This window comes from Aulonocara sp. 'chitande type north' Nkhata Bay, linkage group LG17 (genome assembly GCF_057382095.1).
Source record: "Aulonocara sp. 'chitande type north' Nkhata Bay isolate Kocher_YH1m ecotype deep benthic linkage group LG17, A_spYH_male_GT1.1, whole genome shotgun sequence".
Taxonomy (NCBI): domain Eukaryota; kingdom Metazoa; phylum Chordata; class Actinopteri; order Cichliformes; family Cichlidae; genus Aulonocara; species Aulonocara sp. 'chitande type north' Nkhata Bay.
In genome coordinates this window covers 40,225,666-40,244,905 of record NC_141360.1, presented here as the reverse complement: position 1 = coordinate 40,244,905, position 19,240 = coordinate 40,225,666, and the positions used below count along the sequence as shown (strand labels likewise).

The 19,240-nt window shown below is 42.1% G+C and overlaps 1 protein-coding gene across 2 annotated transcripts in view; it reads left to right on the top strand.

Annotated features, from left to right (window-relative positions):
* Positions 1-19,240, top strand: part of anos1b (anosmin 1b) — a 60,130-nt gene that overhangs the window by 13,353 nt on the left and 27,537 nt on the right. For both annotated transcript variants that reach the window (XM_086269673.1, XM_086269672.1), the window contains exons 2-3: positions 1,792-1,839; positions 18,570-18,632. In XM_086269673.1, the coding sequence (XP_086125799.1) occupies positions 1,792-1,839; positions 18,570-18,632 (111 nt within the window). The remainder of the gene's footprint in view (positions 1-1,791; positions 1,840-18,569; positions 18,633-19,240) is intronic.

Genomic DNA, 19,240 nt, shown 5'->3' with positions numbered 1-19,240 from the left:
TTATGAGGTACACGACACTCAAAAATCTGTCAAAAATGTTTTAGTACGACTTTGGTAAGCTACGAAGCCGCACCGCTTGATGGATTGTCGGCTACCGTAGTCAGAAGCCTGGCGGAGTAATCTATTCACTTCAATTCAATTCAATTTTATTTTTCTAGCGCCAAATCACAACAACAGTTGCCTCAAGGCGCTTTATATTGTACAGGTAGATCTTACAATAATAGATACCAAGAAAAACCCAACAATCATATGAACCCCTATGAGCAGCACTTTGATGACAGTGGGAAGGAAAAACTCCCTTTTAACAGGAAGAAACCTCTGACAGAACCAGGCTTAGGGAGGGGCGGGGCCATCTGCTGCGACCCCAATCTGGGTCCAAAACTCTGTCTACTTCAGGTTCCAAAGTCAAATGATCACTGCAGCATCACTGAGAGTTAAAAACTGTCTAAATTCTTTCATCTTTAATAAAATGATCAGCGTTGCTGCTTTACCAGGTGTAACAATTAAGTTTAACATCCAGGCATCCATGAAAACAGAATTTAACGGAGTTAGAAGTTAGCAGGAAGTTAGCTCGCTAGCTTCCACCTAAACATGATATAGCATGTTCTGACTGAGAGATTTCTGAAAAACTCAAACGTACAGCTCTGCTATCACTTCCAACATAAATGAAGACAGGAAACTAAACAGCAGTGACATTTGTAGGGTTACTGAAGTTGGGCTAGCTGGTATATAATGATGTGCTACGTGATCGCTAGCGACACAGCTATGTTAGCATAACATAAACACAATGAAGCTGGAGGATGAACGCTAACTTTTTTTCCATTTGATAAAAGTTAACATGAGGGTTCCCGATGGTTAGGGACAAATGCAATCGCATGGCAGGATGTTGTAAATGGACCAAACTTCAGTCAGGAGAACAACTGAGATAATCCATCCAGAACACGAGGTTAGTCATTAATATACTGCAACAACACGGGAATAGAGCAGCTGCAGAGAATTCAACATTAATGAATCGATAGTACAGAAGTGGAGGAGCAAGAAGAATGAGCTGAGTAAGTTTAACTGGTCTGACTGTTCTGCTTAATGTCTTATAATCCGGTGTGCCTTATGTACGAAAACAGACCCGTTCATCGACAGTGCGCATTAAAATAAGGTATGATGGAAGACTGGCAGCCCGCCCAGTGTGTACGTAGCCTCTCGCCCATTCTTATGAATTTATAGAAGTGTCATTGCATGAATGATACAAAATAAATAGATTCATTAGTTCTGTATAGTTGTTGTCTAGACGGTGCACAGAGTCAAATAAGGGAAAACTCTGTGTGATAAGGGTGGGTTGGTTTGGTTGATTTTTATTTTTGTCCGTGTGGTCATGACATGTCGGATACCGCTGTCATATTGGTTACAGCAGCCGTGTTTACCGGTGGTCTTGACTCACTCAGCAATGAAGAGTGCAACACTCACACTTACAGATGCACACATAACCATACATCTCGCTGAGTGACGTTGTCCCTGTCTGGTTCTGCAGCCGCAAACCTAGAATGTTTAGTCATTTTTCACCCAGAGGATAATTACCTAAATAAGAGAAAGGTGGAGTGTGTGTCTGTTCGCATGGCTGGTTATGTAATTTTGTCAGTGACCTTTTAAGCAACAATATTTTGCTTTCTGTCTCCTTGTGCGTTATGCAGTAGTCACACATAAAGGGATTGAATGTGGGGAAGGAAACACGTCACGATTTATTTTTCTCTGTCTGTGTTTGTTCTAATCCTTCCTCATCCTCTCTGTTCTTTTCAGAGTGACCAAGTCCTGGTTTGGTGTGAAAACCACAGACGCTGTGCTCAGGTAAATACTACACACACTCACAAGCTTGGGCTATGACATCATACCAATTTGTTAATTTGGTCCAAGACTTACCAGGAACATTAAGCATATAACCAACCCCTCATTGTCCCGTTACCTCAAACATCAAGAAACAGTCCTAACCCCTAAACAAAATAGGAGCGAATGCCCGGGTTCGTCTTCTTTTAGCAGCATACCCTGCGCAGTGCCCAAAGCTATAGCCTGCCAAAAACACCTTCCTTGAAAATTACCTACACATTGTGTTGACACAGACCAAATCATCTACAATGGAGCACAACTGATTCCTCAGCAGATCTTATCTATCTGCCTGTTTTTTGAGCGGTATCTGCCTTTATAATGGTCGATAAATGAAAATTAAAAAGTAAAGAAGAGACAGGAGAAACATCCTTCAACCCTGTTATCAGTGTTGATGTTGCATAGTTTGTCCACCAGAGGGCAGTCTGCACGTATCTGTTCACAACTTGTGTTTAAAACATCGCAAACACAAAAACCAGCTAATCCGAGCCGAGTCGGGCAGCGTGGAAATGAGTAAATGAATAACTTCACATAACAAATGTTAATGGAGGGCTGTTTATGTTTTGCGTATCAGAAAGAAAAAAATGATTGAATATAATATATCTTTTCTAAATATCAGCCGTAGAAATCCTGTATCAGTCGGATTCTGTTAATCAGAAGGTAATAGTAAAGTTTATCTAACTTTCTCAAAGTGGGACTGCAGTAGCTAGTTGCTGTAGCTAGCTGCTGTAACAACTAGCTACAGCAACTAGCTAGTGCTAGTTGCCACTAGCCACTGCTAATAGCAACAGTTTAGTTACAGTTGTCTAGTGATAGCATAAAAGTACAAATGCAAATGATGGCATTTATTAAGGTCTATGGAGATTCTGCAGGGCCGTAAATCAACTTCACCTGCATAAAACTCTGGCTCCAGAGTTAGCAGTGAGGACCAGTTAATTGAAAAAAGTAATTAATTACTGATTACTGATTACTTCTCCATTAAGTAATCCCATTACTCTACTGATTACTTATTTTCAAAAGTAATTAGTTACTTATTAGTGATTACTTCCCCAAGAAAGTAATCCTGTTACTTTATTGATTGCTTATTTTCAAAAGTAATTTTGTTACTTTTTAAAAACATGCTACCCAAACTGAACACGTAATAAAGCAACAGACCTTTCAGCCCAATTGTAATTTTTTTCTCCATAATCCATTATATAAAACTGAATCATATGAAAAAGTCTCTTTTTAAAACTTGTTTTATTAATTTTAATCTTTTAACTTTATATATCAAGCAGAAATTAAATTATATGCAACAGTCTTTGACTTGAAGAAATGTGTTTAACATTTAAACCAATTTTCTGCATATTCCAGCATCTAAAATAAAATCATTTTTTGTGTTTACACTCACTCTTTCAAATAGATGCAAGTAAAACACAGCAACATGTCTGTGAATGTCACATTCCTGTGGCAGCGTGCTCGCTGCTCGCTCAGACGTTTTCTTCCCACGCAGAGTGTGCAGTGGACACTAATGCTTTTGTCGCTTTTTACAGAATCAAACTCAAAGTATTCTGAGTACTTCCAAGCTTTAAACGCTGCACGGTCGTACTCTCTCCATCACTCCATATTATCCACTGTTGATCTGCACACGTCTGTTGCTGCCACGAACGTCGTACACTCTCAAAATCAAAATCACACTTTAGTAGCGCAGTAACGTTGCATGCTTATAGGAAAGTAACAGTAATCTAATTACTTTTTTTTGCAATGCTAATCCCTTACTTTACTCCGTACCTGAAAAAAGTACTGCGTTGCTGCCCGTCTCTGGTGAGGACCGCAGAGTCAAACCAAAGACAAAAATGTAAAAAAGATCAGAGGAAGTGAGATCTTTGCACTAGTTGTACTAAATGCGTTTGGCACAGATTTGCCTCCTGTCACATGATTAAAGCAGCCTTTTAAACTCAACACATGCATGCTTGTGGCTGTGTTACTGAATATCGTTTTTCAGCATATTATCTCGGTTTGATTAGCTGGCACATTTAAAACATTGGAAGCGTCAATTGAAAATGAGCAGAAAAATATGCACACGTGTTTTTTGTCCTCGGTGTGTACAAGAGCATACTGTAAACTATCCTGAGTCTGTAGCAACAAACTTGATTGTGCAACTGCACGTTAGAAGGCCAAGTGCCTCATAGTGGCCCACCTCAAAATGAAAAGGAACTTGGTGAGAGTGTCCCTATCCATTCACTCTCCTGTGGAGTCTTTAAGCCTCCACATTGCTTTCGTAATAGCACAGGTTGTGTTTTCATTTCAAATAATGTTCTCCTCTGTATCCCATTATCCATCCTCCATGGAGCAAAAATTAACGTGCTTATTCACTTTACACTGTCAGTAGGCTCAGGGTCTGTGTGTGTGTGTGTGTGTGTGTGTGTGTGTGTGTGTGTGTGTGTGTGTGTGTGTGCAAACATGCACGTGTGGTAATTCATTGTTTGGTTCAGGAAGCGTTTCCGTGCCCGGTATTTTTAGCTGCCAGTCTGTCCGCTCTACAGCAGTGTTTCCCATCGTAGTCTTATAGCAGGCCAACACACAAGACTGAAACTAGTTCTCCACAGTTTGGATGTTAATAATCATGTTTTAAATGTGTAAATACTAAATGCTAAAAACCTAAATCCAGGGAAATGCACAGCACTGTGCAAAAGTCCTGAGCAACCAGCCAGCAGCAGCCAGACTTCTCCAGGTTTTCTGAGATCTTTCAAAGTTCTTCTTTGAACTTTGGCTGCTTTATTGTTCATTTTCAGTGGAGTGGTTTTGTTTGTTTTGCCCGTGAATCATTCAAGCATGTTGTTTAAGTATGTTGTTACTAGCAGTTTATCACAAAACACATAATTTGTAATTTATTTTGTTGAAACTATGAAAAATACCAAAATATAACGCAAAAAGCAAAAAGATTCCTTAAGAGCCAAAACCTGACATATCTCAGCACAGTGTGTCAAATAATAGTGCAGAGTGTCCTTAAAGAAATTTAGGAAACTGGACAAGTGGAGGACAAAAGAATAAGTGGGAGGCCTGAAAACTTTATCTAAAGCTGAAAGTCATGTCCTTAAGAAATAGGAAAGAATCCAGCAAAGACCTGACACCGAACCTGAGAGATGCATCTGGAACTTCAGTTGATCTATCTGCAATTCGCCAAAACCTCATCAGAAATGGTCTCAGTGGAAGGGTGGCTGTCAAGAAGCCATTCTTAAGGAAGTGAAACAGGGGGAAAAGGCTGCAGTATGCCAAATTACACAAGAACTGGACTAAAACTCAGTGGCAGCAGTGGATATGGAGCGATGAATCCAAATTTGAAGGAGGAGGTGTGGAGAGAGGTAGAACAGCCAGTGTCTACAGCCTTTAGTGAAACACGGGGGAGGCTCTGTCACGATTTGGGGCATTTTTCAGCCGGTGGTGTTGGTGATCTTCTCGAAATTTAGGGGAAATGTGAATGCAGGAACGTATTGTTGGATTTTGATGCACCGTGCAAAACCATCTGGACAGTTTCTTTGACAGTGGTCACTGCAGTAAAGAGAAACGTTTGTGCAGTGCTCTCTTAGAAAAGTGTACTATAAGGACGGTACAAAGATAATGATTCTTTGCTATAAGTAACAAAACATGAAAAATGTCCTTCAAATAACCTTCCATCACGACCTTTTACTCACTGACCGTAACTCACTCTCGACTTCTCGAAAGACTAACTTTTTATTGATGCGTTTTCTGAACTCCTCGTTCGAGTTCAGACAAATCGAAAAGCCTCAACCCAGCTGGAAGCACACCTGAGCAGTATTTCACTTCTTACGACATTTCCAAGCTTTGCTACAAATTCACAAGACAGTTGGATAATGGAAAAGGTACAAACAGGCACAGCGAGAGGCCTTTTCTGTATAGCGTGTATTTCAGTCGAGTGTGTATGCGTTTGTAATGGGGTCAGTGGGGGTTAGTGTCAACAGCAGCCAAGAGCCCCCACTGAAAGCTCAACCACCAGACCGTTGCAGGGGATACCACGCTGAGCGAAACATCAACTTTCAACTACACTTACCCCCGCCGTCACCTCAAACAAAAAAACACAAACAGATATTGTTCCTTTGACCTGCCCACACTAATCCCTTCCTTTGTCTCGACTTCTCCAGTTCTTCCCAGTTTGCTGCTTCTACAAAGAAACATCCTATCGTTTCAGAAAATATGAAACAGAAGTTTAAAGCCACGTCTTTGTGTTTTGCTGTTGTACACGTGTGAATACCGGCACGGCATTGCGGCAGTCTCTCAAACTGGCCGGCGGAGGTCGACGCAGTTTTCCTCTCAGACAGCGTGATACTGCACAGACGTGCACCGTGTCTCTTCTTGCTTGTTTGAATTGCAAAGTTATTAATTCTTACTGTTTTACAGCCTGTTGAAAGTGGATACAGCCCAATTTGTAAAAGTCACCGCAGTAGGCCAAGCAAAATAAATTAGAGCAGAAAAGCACATATCCTAGTCCTCTGCCGTAATTGCCAAGATTAATCAAAATAACGAATTGCATAGCGAAAGAAGTCCAGCAGTGTTTAATGCACTCAAGGTGTGCGTATTTGCTAACTGGATGTTTGAGAGATGTTCAGACTTTGCTGCTTTTTATTGATTATGCACCCGGGGAGCGTTGCACGCTGCACAGTTTACGTCTTGTTGCTTCACAGGTTTTTGCTAAAAATGAAGAGAACTCTAGTCTGCTCTATTCTGGTTTGATGTTTAACCCCTGATCATGATAACGGGTTACTGTGAGATACAGAAAGACAGATAAGGATCGCTGAGAGTGATTTGGTCACACCAGAGACTCCAGTCGCTGTAATGTGAGACGGTCTCTATTATTGTTCTCGCTGAAACGTCTCAGCAACATTCAATATATCCACATGACTCTGGGGATAATCTGACTTCTCCTCAGAAAAGGTTGCAACAATGCAGTACTGTTTATTTTTAATAACGTACGTTCAGGATACATATATATATCTATATCTACACACATACTGAAAAATCACAGTGAGCCCGACAAAGTCCTTTCCTCTAAAAAAGAGCAGAAACATATAAAAATGGTTTCTTTCACTTTACAAGTATGTAGGTTTCAAAATCTCAGCAGGTATTTGCTGTCAACTTGACTGTGGCGTTTATGACACATCACGAAGGCGATAAAACATACTCATGAGCACGTGCAGTATGTGTCTTGATGCATGCTCAGTCATCCAGGTAAGTAAATCCCAAAACGTTGATTCTCCGGTGTTGCTTCAACAGCTGCTCTTGTAGAAGTAAGCAGCTACCACACATGTGAGGTTTTGTCTTGGTTGAGTGCTGCAGTTACTGCTCGTACAGTTAGCTTTTGTGGGCAGAAGTAAATTCTCAATGCATCCACACAGACACAACCTTCTTAATTGAAAGCTGCAGTTAAATGAAACCTGATCTTAAAAGCCAGCATCATGTGTGCCTTCAGAAACTGCTTTTTGTCCAAAGACACGCATGAATTGATGATCCCAAATTGGCTGTAGGTCTTAGTGTGGGAGCGAACGATCGTCTGTGTCTCTGTGATGTCCCTGGGATAGGCTGGTGACCTGTTCACAGTGCACCCTGCCCCCTGGGATGGAGCGCGGCTCCCCCACGACCCTAAATTGGATAAGTAGTGAAGAAAACAGACAGATGGACACTGTTAGGATTTGTACTCTGCGCTGGATAAACTATGTGATGTTACACTGATCTGAAATGTTCTTATTAACCAAAAGCAGTTATAGCCAAAATATAAGCTGACATTAGCTGATATTGTAAAACCGAATCGGTCACGTTTCTATATTCAGCTGCGGTCTAGATCATTTCACTCTGAGAGAAAAAAGAATGAGAAACTCAGAAGGGAGGAAGTAGCAGGGAGTCCACTGGTCGTTAGCCGTTGATCTGTTGAAGGAAAAACATGCCTCTGAATGTCTGATTTCAGGCGCTTTCTCTCGGGAACTACATTTTCTTGTGCTTATAAACCCAATTTTAGGGTTATTAGGTAGGCAAATCTAACAACAATGACTCAGTCTTAACCTTCAACGTTCGACCGGAGGATCTCATAAAGCCTTTTGGCAGTGTAGCATGCTCAGTAACTTTTGATGGAGACTTTTATGGAACAATTTGGGACTAATGTTTGTCTCCCTTCAGCTGCTTTTTCACTCCCTAATGCAAAGCTGAGCAAAGATGGACTTACTGACATTCAGCATATGTAACACAGTCTGTCTGCTCACGCAGCATACTCCCATCCATAGGAGTGGGTGCTTGTCTTTTTCACAGTACTCTATATTTCTCAGAAGTTGTAGCTCCGGTGAGCTGAGGCCTTTTTACACAACAAACACAAAGGAATAAAAAAATGTGATGAAACAAGATCACAGGTAAAGGAATGCACCTCAGTAGAGCTTCATATATATCTGTGTGTTGCATACGTCTCTCTGTCGGAGACAAACACCAACCAGGTGGATGCTGCCATAACACACATGGTTTGTGTCACACCGTCAGTGCGCTCTCTTTCATGGGAGCTCACAAAAACTAAACTACAGCCCTCACTCAATTCCTCTATCTTTCTATTTCCTGCTTTTATCTCTCACTTCTCACACACACACACACACACACACACACACACACACACACACACACACACACACACACACACACACACACACACACACACACACACACACAAAAATGTTGGGTATTCATATCTTGTCTAGCCCCTTACCCCCAAATGAAACCCTGTCACTAAAACCACATTTTGAGTCTCAAAAATGCCTTCAAACTCGTTGGGACCAGGATTTTGGTCCCCATAAGTATAGTAAGCTTCCAATTTTTGGGCCCCACAAAGCTATGAGTACACACTCACACACATACACATACATATTGCAGATGTAGTAATGTGTACCAGGTGTTTAAGACAGTAGGATGTCTAACAATAAACAGATCTGGTGAGGAACAAAGGAGCTCATTTATATTGTGATCATCCCATCATTCTTCCCATCTAATTTATTGCTCTGAATTTACATGACTTTACTGCAGTAGGTCTGTCTGTCTGTCTGTCTGTCTGTCATAAATTATAAGAGCTGTGGCAGATTTACATTTTTGTACTTGTTCCGTACTCCAGCATCTCCTGGTGTTTCCTAAAGCAATTCTCCAGGTCAGGTGGGATTTGTAGAGACTCCAGTACATTGCAGAGCATTCGTGAAAAATTGTAGACACATTGCAGAATTCACATTCGCTCCATTAACTGCCATGTACCCACAGATTTGAGTAAGAGCTATCAGTCTGTCGCTGTCCGGACCAGATGAGGTGCCCTTCCCTTCCATCACGTCCTTTAAGTTTCATATTCTCCCCCCTGCAACCCGGAGACTTCCAGAGAACACTGCAGGATGGGTTATACATGTCATGGGAATCATGCCACCGAATTGCTAGCTGGCATCATATCTGGAGCCTTTCTGTGTGAAGTTTGCACCTTCTCCATGTCCAAAGACACAAGTTAATGCATGCATGTTAGATTGACTGGCAAATCCAAACGGGCTGTGTGTGAACATAAACGGTCGTCCTCTCTGTGTTAGCTCTACCTGTCCGAGGACTATGGTAAAGGGTTCACTTATCAAATAGTTGACTCCACGGTCCAGTCTGCAGGACTCTTCCTTTCTCCTCCTTAGAGTTTAGAGGAGATCCTTCTGTCTTGCTTACTTTGGAAGTGCAACAGCTGCAAACAACAGCTTATATAAGCCTCCATGTCCTTTCCTGGCAACATTTTGATATTCAGCTCTTTTCCACTTTTCCCACAGTCATTTCCAATCACTCATCCTGGCTGTGCCAACACGTCAAATAGCTGTCAAGTCGAGAGTTGCTGGTTGGTACATATATAACATGTACTTGGCTAAAAGAGTTAACTCTATCAAGCTGTCAAATTAAATAGTTTAACCACCACCAGGCAGCAAACACGTGAGTGTTATTGTCCATACTTTATTTGTTAGTCCAGCATCTGTTCATTGGGAAAAAGCAAAGAGAGGGTTAGGGAATGGGAAAAGGGAGGAAGTTCTGGTAGTATTCAGTCAGAGGTCCTTTGTGGGCACATGTGCTTCGAGAGGTGAAGAAGTTAAACACTAAACTAACTACAAGCATTCGTCTTTTTTCGCTCCTATGCTTCATACCAGTCTCTTCCCGTTTCTCTATCATCTTTCTTGCAGCCCTTTCCCTCCTCCCACAAGCTGCCGTCTTAAGTTAGCTCTCATTGTTTTGCATGTTTTTCCAAAAGTCTGGAAAAAGTCTAACATGCTTTTCAATGGGATTTTTGGAATTTGTTCCACTGCTTTTCACTCAAATGCCACAAAGCCCGTAGTGTGTGTGCACATGTGTGCATGCACGTGTCAGTATTTAGATAATAAAGAAAGAATCGTCCTGTCTTCTGAAGTGATTTGCAGACTATCATTTGACAATACACCTTTAACCTGATGACAGACAAGTTATTATGTGTCTTAGCAAGGTTTGTCATTAAGAGGGCCGAGTCTAGCACAGGTAAGCTTTGCTGGAAATCAGCTTGGTTACTTTCAGGTGAAAACTTCAAGAGGGTGCTATTTTTTACCTGGAAAAAAGCCTTCAAGTTCCTGAAATAGCTGATGATTGAAGGTGATGCAAACTGATGGCGCTTTAATGTCTTTAACAGGATAAAGATACAAAGCACTCTCTCTCTCTTGCACTGGGGATTCAGTATAGCTCCGTTAAACACATTTACATATTTATTTATAAATTATAGAGTTCATATCAACTTTAATTTAAAACTGTGTAAACGGTCAACTAAATCACCCAAATTCTATTCACACTGTAAAGCAATATGAACAATCAAATGAGGGCATCCAGTTTTGCGTTGGGATGAGTCTTGCTGCTGTGGTTTCGGGTCCACGTGTCCCATTAGAAGTCTAGAGTGATAAAACATTTCTAATGATGGATGTGGCGTCCTCCAGGATAACAGTTCCCCCATCCACAGGACGCGAAGACTCACCGAGTGGTTTGGTGAATATGAATATGGTGTGACTCATACACTGTGGACTCTGAACCCAGCTGAAAGCCTATGAGAAGCTGTGGAAGATTTAAGAGAACGGTGCAGAAGGAGAGTCAACGCCAGGTTGCACTGAATCACTTTGTGTTGTTTTTTCCTTGAGTTAGTCACCTGTGTCTTTGTACCACAGGTTACAGCGAGCTAAATAAACTCTGAAGAGCCGATGACAGGATGAGCACATAAATAAGCAGCAGCAGTTTTCCACGTTGCCTCCCCTGCACTAGTGCCTGTGTGCAGAGTGAGCACATCTGGTGGCTGTCTTTCTTTTCTCTGTCACTCTCGCCCTCCTTTTTTTTTCTGGACCTGCTTCACTGTTTGTCTTTCATCTCCACTCTCCTTTTCAACTGACACTCACTTCTCCCCCTCCTCCGAAACCACATCTCTCCCATTTCCTCTCCACCCTCTTGCCGAGTGCGGCTGTCATCCCTCTATTGTGGCAGGTGAGGCCGTAAAACAGCGGGCGAGACCGGAGGAGGGCTGAGAGACGAGGTGTATGCGTGTGTGATTAATTATTACAGAGATATGTGAAGAGCTCCTCTGCAAACTATGCGCACACATGGACACCTAGACAGTCATTAATCTTGGCTTTGTTACAGCGTGTTGCTGTGTTAAACAGTAACATCGCTGACCTCTGACCTGAGCTGCGTCTGCTGCGTTCTCTCTCTCACACGTAACTCATCATGTGGCCTTCAAGTCCTACAGTGTCCCTTTGCCTTCCAGCTCCTCTTATACAAATACAGTGGATGCATGTTTCAGTGATTTATTACATTTAAGGAATATTTGAGTGTGTAAGGTGTGTAGCTCCTTCATGCCACACGTTTCCAGCTTCGGTCCATTAGTCTCTGAGTCCTGTGCCTGGTTTTCATACATGGATTTAATTGTGGGATTTTTTTAGCTTCGGATCTTCGTTGTGGATCTTATGTCATGGATTTGAGTCTTGATTTATCTTTCGTGTTGCAGATCTTCTAGTAATGTGTTTTGGTTCAAGTCTTTTTTTTACTTTTCACTCCTTCTTTGCACTTTTAGCTTCCTCTTGTTTTTCTGTTAGTACCGATTTTATTGTCCCTGTTGTCATGTCTGATGTGATGCTTCTTATCTCTGTGTTTCATGTTCATTTCATATCCTGTGTCAATTTTACTTCCTGTCTCCCTGGTTGGTCTCACCTGTATGGAAGCCCGTTTCTGCCACAAAAAACAAAAAAAGTATCCTTAACTCGACATTTTGAGTTATTTTCTTGAAATTTCAACTTGTTAGCTCGAAATTTTGAGAAAAGTAACTCGAAATTTCGAGTTAGCTCTGCCAATCAGTAATCTACGTGAATGAGGTCATTGTCTTGTTACCTGGAAGGATATGGCGGAGAGGAACGAGCACTCAAAACCGGATCGCAACAAATTGGCGCTTTTGAGAGTACGTTTGCTGTGATTCAGCTAATAACACAAGGATTTCATCATTTGTGAAGCCACACTGAAAATACTGAAAATACAATTTGTACATTCATGACTGGCTGTAAAACTGGTAGCTTAGCTGTAGCATTTGTAGCTGATGGCTTCAGCTTCCGGGTAACAAGGAAATGACGTCATTCATGTAGATTACCGATTGGCAGCGCTAACTTGAAACTTTGAGTTACTTTTCTCAAAACTTCGAGTTATGGATACTTTTTTTGTGACGGAAACGAGCTTCCATACACCTGTGTTAATCACTTTCACCTGCATTCTATGCGTCATCCTCCCATCAGCCCCCTGTGTATTTGTGTGTGTGTGTATTTAGATGGATAGGTAGACAGATAGTTGGTCCTGGCTTGTCTGTCTGTCTCTTGGACTTAGTTAACCTTTTAACTCCTGCGTTAGCCTCAAAACATTGGCTCGCTTAAGTAAGTCTTCTTCCTGCGCCCTGCATTTGAGCCCTAATCCCTCCACACAGTGTGGCAGTCTGTGTGTATCTAAGCTACACTATATGGACAAAAGCACTGGGCCACCTGCACATTACACTTACAGGAGCTGGTCAGCCATTAAACTCCAGAGGCACACTTTTTGTGTTGGCTTTAATCCCACAGGACATTTGATCAGTGCAGTCACTGAGTATGCAAAGGGTTTGCTGCTTTTATGCACCGTGTACCTCCCGGTTTATACATCCATCTCACAAGCAGCAGACTACCGGTTCAGTCCTGAGAGGAGACACAGTTTGGGTTTCATCAGTAAACATCTGCCAAATCAAACACGCAGAGCTACCAGCTGTGTGATTGTGCTTCCTAAACGCTCGCAATAAAATCACTTGAACTAAACATTAAATATCTAGGAGGGAAGAAATTTCATGCATCTTATTATTTGGGGATCTTTTTAAAGTGACCCATTCCTTCACAAATGTTAGGCAGAGTGCCTGGGTAGCTGGTTGATTTTACACACCTGTGTGACTGAAAACATCGGAATTCAACAAGTGGAAGAGACTGTTTAATAGTACAGAACAATATCAATAACAGCCAGTTTAAAATCACCAATTAACCTGAACCCATTAACCACATGTCTCTGGGCCGTGGGTGTAAACTGGAGTACCCAGAGAGAGTATAACTCCACAGAGAAAGGCCACAGCCAGCTGGTGGACTCAAACCTGGAACTTTCTTGTGCTAACGTTGTGCCACCGTGCTGTTATCTATAACACTGGAAAAAAATGTTAGAATATGATAAAAGACATGGGTTGGAGTATTTAAGACGGCCCTAAAAACCATCTGTTGAGCTCTGCACTTTCACCACTGCAGATCCACATCAGCAGCATCTTTGCCAGCAACATCTGCCACCATGGTGGATAACATGGAGCCCAGTGTGAGTGTCATGGACGTGTGCTTAGCTCCATGGTTTTCGGTTCCTAAGCCCGAGTTCTTATTGCCTTTTTGACTAGTGAACAACAACTGCGGTTAACATCCCAAACTCTGTTTTGCAGGCATGCCCAACATGCTTTCAAATGATATATAGCTCTACTGGAGTAGCAAGTTATCCTGCTATGATTATTTTACTGGCTGCACTCTTGCTACATTTGTGTTCTCAGTTTTGTGGCAGATGTGCATGGCACAACATTACATGTAGGATTTAACTGTGTATTTATTCACGAGCGGTCACGACAGCAGGTAGCTCTGCGTGTTTGATTTGGCAGACGCCTTCCTGATGCAACCCCAAATTGATTTCTTCTCCTGGGACCAAACTGGAAGGTCTTGCTGGTAAAATGAATGTGTAAACCACTACAGTATAGAGCCGCTGTGCTCCAGACCGAATCAACCTTCTACACTCGACTACAGTGATATTTATTGCAGGAGAAGAGGATAAGTTGGAGGATGAACGAGAGGGGAGAGGAATAATGGCACAGAGATTGGAGCAGAGGTCATGTGGGAGAAAAAAAGAGCGATAATGTGAAGACAATGGATGGAAAGAACAAAAGAACAGAAAGGATTATAAAATAAGTGGCTTAGAAAGGGAGAGAAAAACAGGAGTGAGTAATAAATGGGAGAAGGGGAATGAAAAATTAGATATTTCTGTTACTGATCAGCGGCAGCAAGGAGGGGGTGGGCTGGGTTTGGAAGTGGTGCTGGAGTGTGTGTGTGTGTGTGTGTGTGTGTGTGTGTGTGTGTGTGTGTGTGTGTGTGTGTGTGTGTGTGTGTGTGTGTGTGTGTTTGGGGAGATTTTGACAACCATAAGCTCAGAGCAGCACGTGGTTGAGTGAAGAGACCCCTGGGAGCTCTGTGAAGAAACACATCAAACTTAAGGATCTAGTTACATTTGTGTGTGTGTGTGTGTGTGTGTGTGTGTGTGTGTGTTATTTTAGTGTCTCCTCACCCTTTCTGGAGTACATCATTAACTAGCAAAGGAGAAAAATCACCGATGAAATAACTAATGAGTAATTCTTCTTGCCTTAGATTTTCTTTGCAGACAAAAGCTTCGAGGTGGCTGCTGAGGTTTGAGGTTTGCTTCTTCGAATAATGACTGAAGTGTTCGAACACGTTTTAGTGTAAAGAGAACCGACCATCACATCACAATTCAGTGAGCTGTTCTGAATGCAAACCCAAACAGAACAAGTAGAAAAAATGAGATTTTTGCCAGTGTTGATAAATTGAGAGGTCGGTCTGTGTAACATGTTTCCTCCCATTCCAAGATCTCAGGTCAAAACAACTGCATCTCTTGATTCCCCATGTAAAACCACACAGAGGTGACAGATAGACAAATTGTGTGCATCAACTCACAACCAACTCTCTTAAAAGAGCAATTTATCACATTTATTCGCTCCCCATAAAAGCACGTCGCAGCTTCCGTACACAGACTCCCTCTGCCTGCGCGAAGCCGTCAGCCATTTACATTTACTCGTGTTAGTCGAGTGAAGAAAATCCAATATTTCAGCGAAAGAAGAAAAAAAAAGGCCGAATGTTGCAGGGTTACAAATTTTATAATAATTACAATAATTTACAAAAATGAAAATATTAACATAACTTAGCTGAAGGCTGAAACTGGCGGTTATCTTTTTTAATTAGTCACTTTACCTGATTATTAGCCAGTTAATGAAAACTCCAATTGTTGACTAATTGTCGTTGCATCCCTGATCAGTATTCTTCTGTGATATGTGACATTAGCAGGAAGAGGTTAATGACTTAAAGACAGGAAACCAATGCACACATGTGCTCACTGACTCATATGAAGCATTTGAGCTCCAGGTTTTGTAACGCTGCAGATATGATTAATAAAAGGAGATTTTGAAGATCCAACCATCAAGTCGAAGCTTCGAATTTGTTCTTTCTTAAATTGACACTTTCGTCTTTTTTTTCACATCCACGAGCATCACTCGACAGATGAGTCAAGTTAAAAATAAACCCAGTCTAGACGAGCTTTGTACAGAAGACATTTTCATCCAGGGGTAGCCATTAATTTGTGCAAAGATAAACTTCTGATGCCATTTCATTAATTCTGTTTCTCCTTCTGGAATCCGTGAGTTGGAATAAACCGGAGGAGTGATTGAAGCCAGGCACGCCGGGGAGTTGAAGGAGACAGACAGACAGAGAGAAAAGAGAGACTGAGGGGGGGTGAGGGTGAAACCGCAGTTTTTATACGTTGTCTGGTTTTAATTTGGTAAGAGCCATCATTCACCAGTTCACTGAGGTGGCAAACCAGATGAGTGCGTGCTTCTGGAGCGTGTGTTTCTTTACAGTCATGGACACTGAGATCTGCTTCTACAAATCTTAAAACCATCTGACACTTTGTTATTTATTATTTGTCTTGCTAATATTTCTTTAGTCCTCAGCCATTTTCAAGGAATAGCTTGGGAAATGTGCTCATTCTCCTCTGGCGTAGAGGAGAGGTTACACTCTAGCAGGTCAGGCTGGATGTGCAGGGAGGCTGGAAACAGCTAGCATGGTGTAGGTAATGAAGTGAGATTGCCAACACGTCTAATGCTCATTAACCATCTCTCAGTGAGTTTGAGCAACAATTTGCTGCTCTGTGAGTCGTTCTGGAGCTCAGGAACGAAAAAGACACTCCTCTGTGCCAGAAAGAGTCGGTAATGGATTGTGCATGAATTACAGCAGATGTTGTCATATCTGCAGGTGTAGGTGTGTGGCAGGCAGTGTTATGGACCCAAAACGTAGGACTCAGCAACGCAGAACTGAACTAAAAATCACAGCGTCAATGCTGAAAAAACAGGCAACAAAAACAACAACATAACGTCACAAAACAAAATAAACTGACTCACTGACAGAGAGGGAAACCAAACAGTCGGAACCACTACTTACAATAAGGGAGTGACAATACAGTCCCGATCTGATGTTTAAGAACAATTGAAAAATGTCAGAAAATCCTATTTTGCATGGTTGGATCTTAACAAGGTTCCAAGTCGAGCTTCAACATGCAGCAAGAAGAAATGGGAGTGAGACAAAACATGTTTTTGAGCAATTTATTAAAAACAACTGTTAAACTGAAACAGGCTGATCTACAGCTGATCAACAGTTTAGGACCACTTGCCTTTAAAAGGTGAATCTGTGGATTCATTGTCCTTTTCTGTCAAGTAGTCACACTTTCATGATGGCAAAGGCAAAAACTTTCCCTTTTTTAAACGTGATCGGGTTGTTGAACTGCATGAGCAGGATCTCTCACAGCACGCCATCGCTGCTGAGGTGGGACGCCGTCAGATGGTCATTTGGAATTTCTTAAATGATCCTGAGGGTTATGGAACAAAAACTCAAGTGGAAGATGCAAAAAATGTCACCAGCACTGAGCCGAAGCATCCAATCGGCTGTCCGTCAAGACACTGGACGATCCTCGACCCAAATTAAGGCCGTTTCTGGTGCCGACTGCAGCCCCATAACCATCAGACGCATCTGAGACTGAAGGGCTTCAAAAACACAAAAATGTCTTCAAAGGCCTCGTCTCCTTGAACGCCACAGAACTGACCATTTGGACTTTGCAAGCGAGCACCAAGCATGGGACACTGAAAGGTGGAAGAAAGTTTTATTCTCTAACGAGAACAAATGTAACCTTGATGGTCCTGATGGTTTCCAACGTTACCAGCATGACAAGCAGATCCCACCTGAGATGTTTTCTACGCTCCACAGTGGAGGGGGCGCCATAATGATCTGGGGTGCTTTTTCCTTCAGTGGAACAACGGAGCTTCAGGAGGTGCAGGGGCTTCAAACGGCAGCTGGCTGTGTCCAGATGTTGCAAAGAGCATCCCTCATGACTGAGGGCCCTCATCTTTGTGGTAACGACTGGGTTATTCAACAGGACAACACTACAGTAAATATCGCCATAAAGGACAAGGCACTTCTTCCAGGAGAGTAACATCACTCTTTTGGACCATCCTGCATGTTCCCCTGATATAAATCCAATTGAGAACCTTTGGGGATGGATGGCAAGGGAAGTTTACAGAAATGGACAACAGTTCCAGACAGTAGACGCCCTTCCCCTTTCTTCTTGTTGCATATTGAAGCTCTACTTGGAACCTTGTTAAGATCCAACCATGCAAAACGATGCATTTTTTGCCATTTTAAACTTTTGATTGAGACTACATATACACACAAAGGATAACGAACGGGAACGGGTCACAGGTGGGAACACAGCTGACACTAATCAGATTGACATACGAGTTAGAGACTATGAAACTAACAACAAGATGGAGACATGCAAACTTGACACGAGGACTGGGAGACACAAAACACGAGGGGATAAGAGATAAACAGATACGAAGACAAGAGTGACTAAACATGAAACGTGGAACACGGGGGAGGCGGAAAAAGAAACATAAAGGCTGGATGACAAAACCAAGATCAGAATATACAAATACTACACAATGCAGAGACACAACAATAAGAACCAAAACCAGGAACGTCAGCTGAACTTTAGAATATTAAATAAACCAGAATCAAATGGTCCAAATACATAAACCCTGCATCACGGAAACATTACAGATGTTTAATTTGAATCTTTACAGGTGTTAGCAGGTTCGATTTGGATGGAGCCTCCAGCTTTTGTGCTGAGCAGGAATCTACATGAATGTGCTAAAATGCTGAAATGTGCCTCGTGCATATTTTCTTATTTTATTAATTTTTTGTTTTTTTCTGTTTTCTTCCTTTGTGTTGGGTTATGTGTAGTGCCTTCAGCCATGCAAAGAACTGTGGGAAACCAGGAAGGTGGCATCTCCAAAGTCTTGCGAGGTAAGACGGAAACAGTGCGTGGCGTTTTTGTGCTCTTGTGCAAGTCTCGGCAGCCTCGGTGGCATTGTCGTTCTTTGCAGACGCACGCTTTTGTTGGCACCACAAAGCTGTTTTGACCTTGTGCAATAAATGAGCGTTTGTGTGTGTTTTTATAAAGCTTTGTGCACTTCTAGTATACATAGGACACTGTGCAACAGTTTTATGTGCATTTTGTGTGAGTGTGTGTGGCCTGTTTATTTGTAAAGCCGGTTTCTGTGGCTTTCTGAGAGATTAGTTTTTCATCACAATAGCTGAAGCGTGTTACTCGCGGGATGGCTGATTGGCTCGCTGGTTATGAACACAGGGTAATTCAGAGCTATTAGTGAAAGCTTGTGTTTACATTTTCCTGATCTACAGCTGTCTGCACAAACAGAGAAATGCGCACATGCACGCACACGCACGCACACGCATGCACACGCATGCGCAAGCACACACATGTAGCTTTTTGGACCAGCCTTTAAACAGACAGTAGGAGTATACCACAGGAAGCGCTTTCACCCTTACTGTGTGTTTTTGTGGCCTCGTGTGTGTTCCTATACACTGTGTGTTATTTCTGTGATGTGTCAACT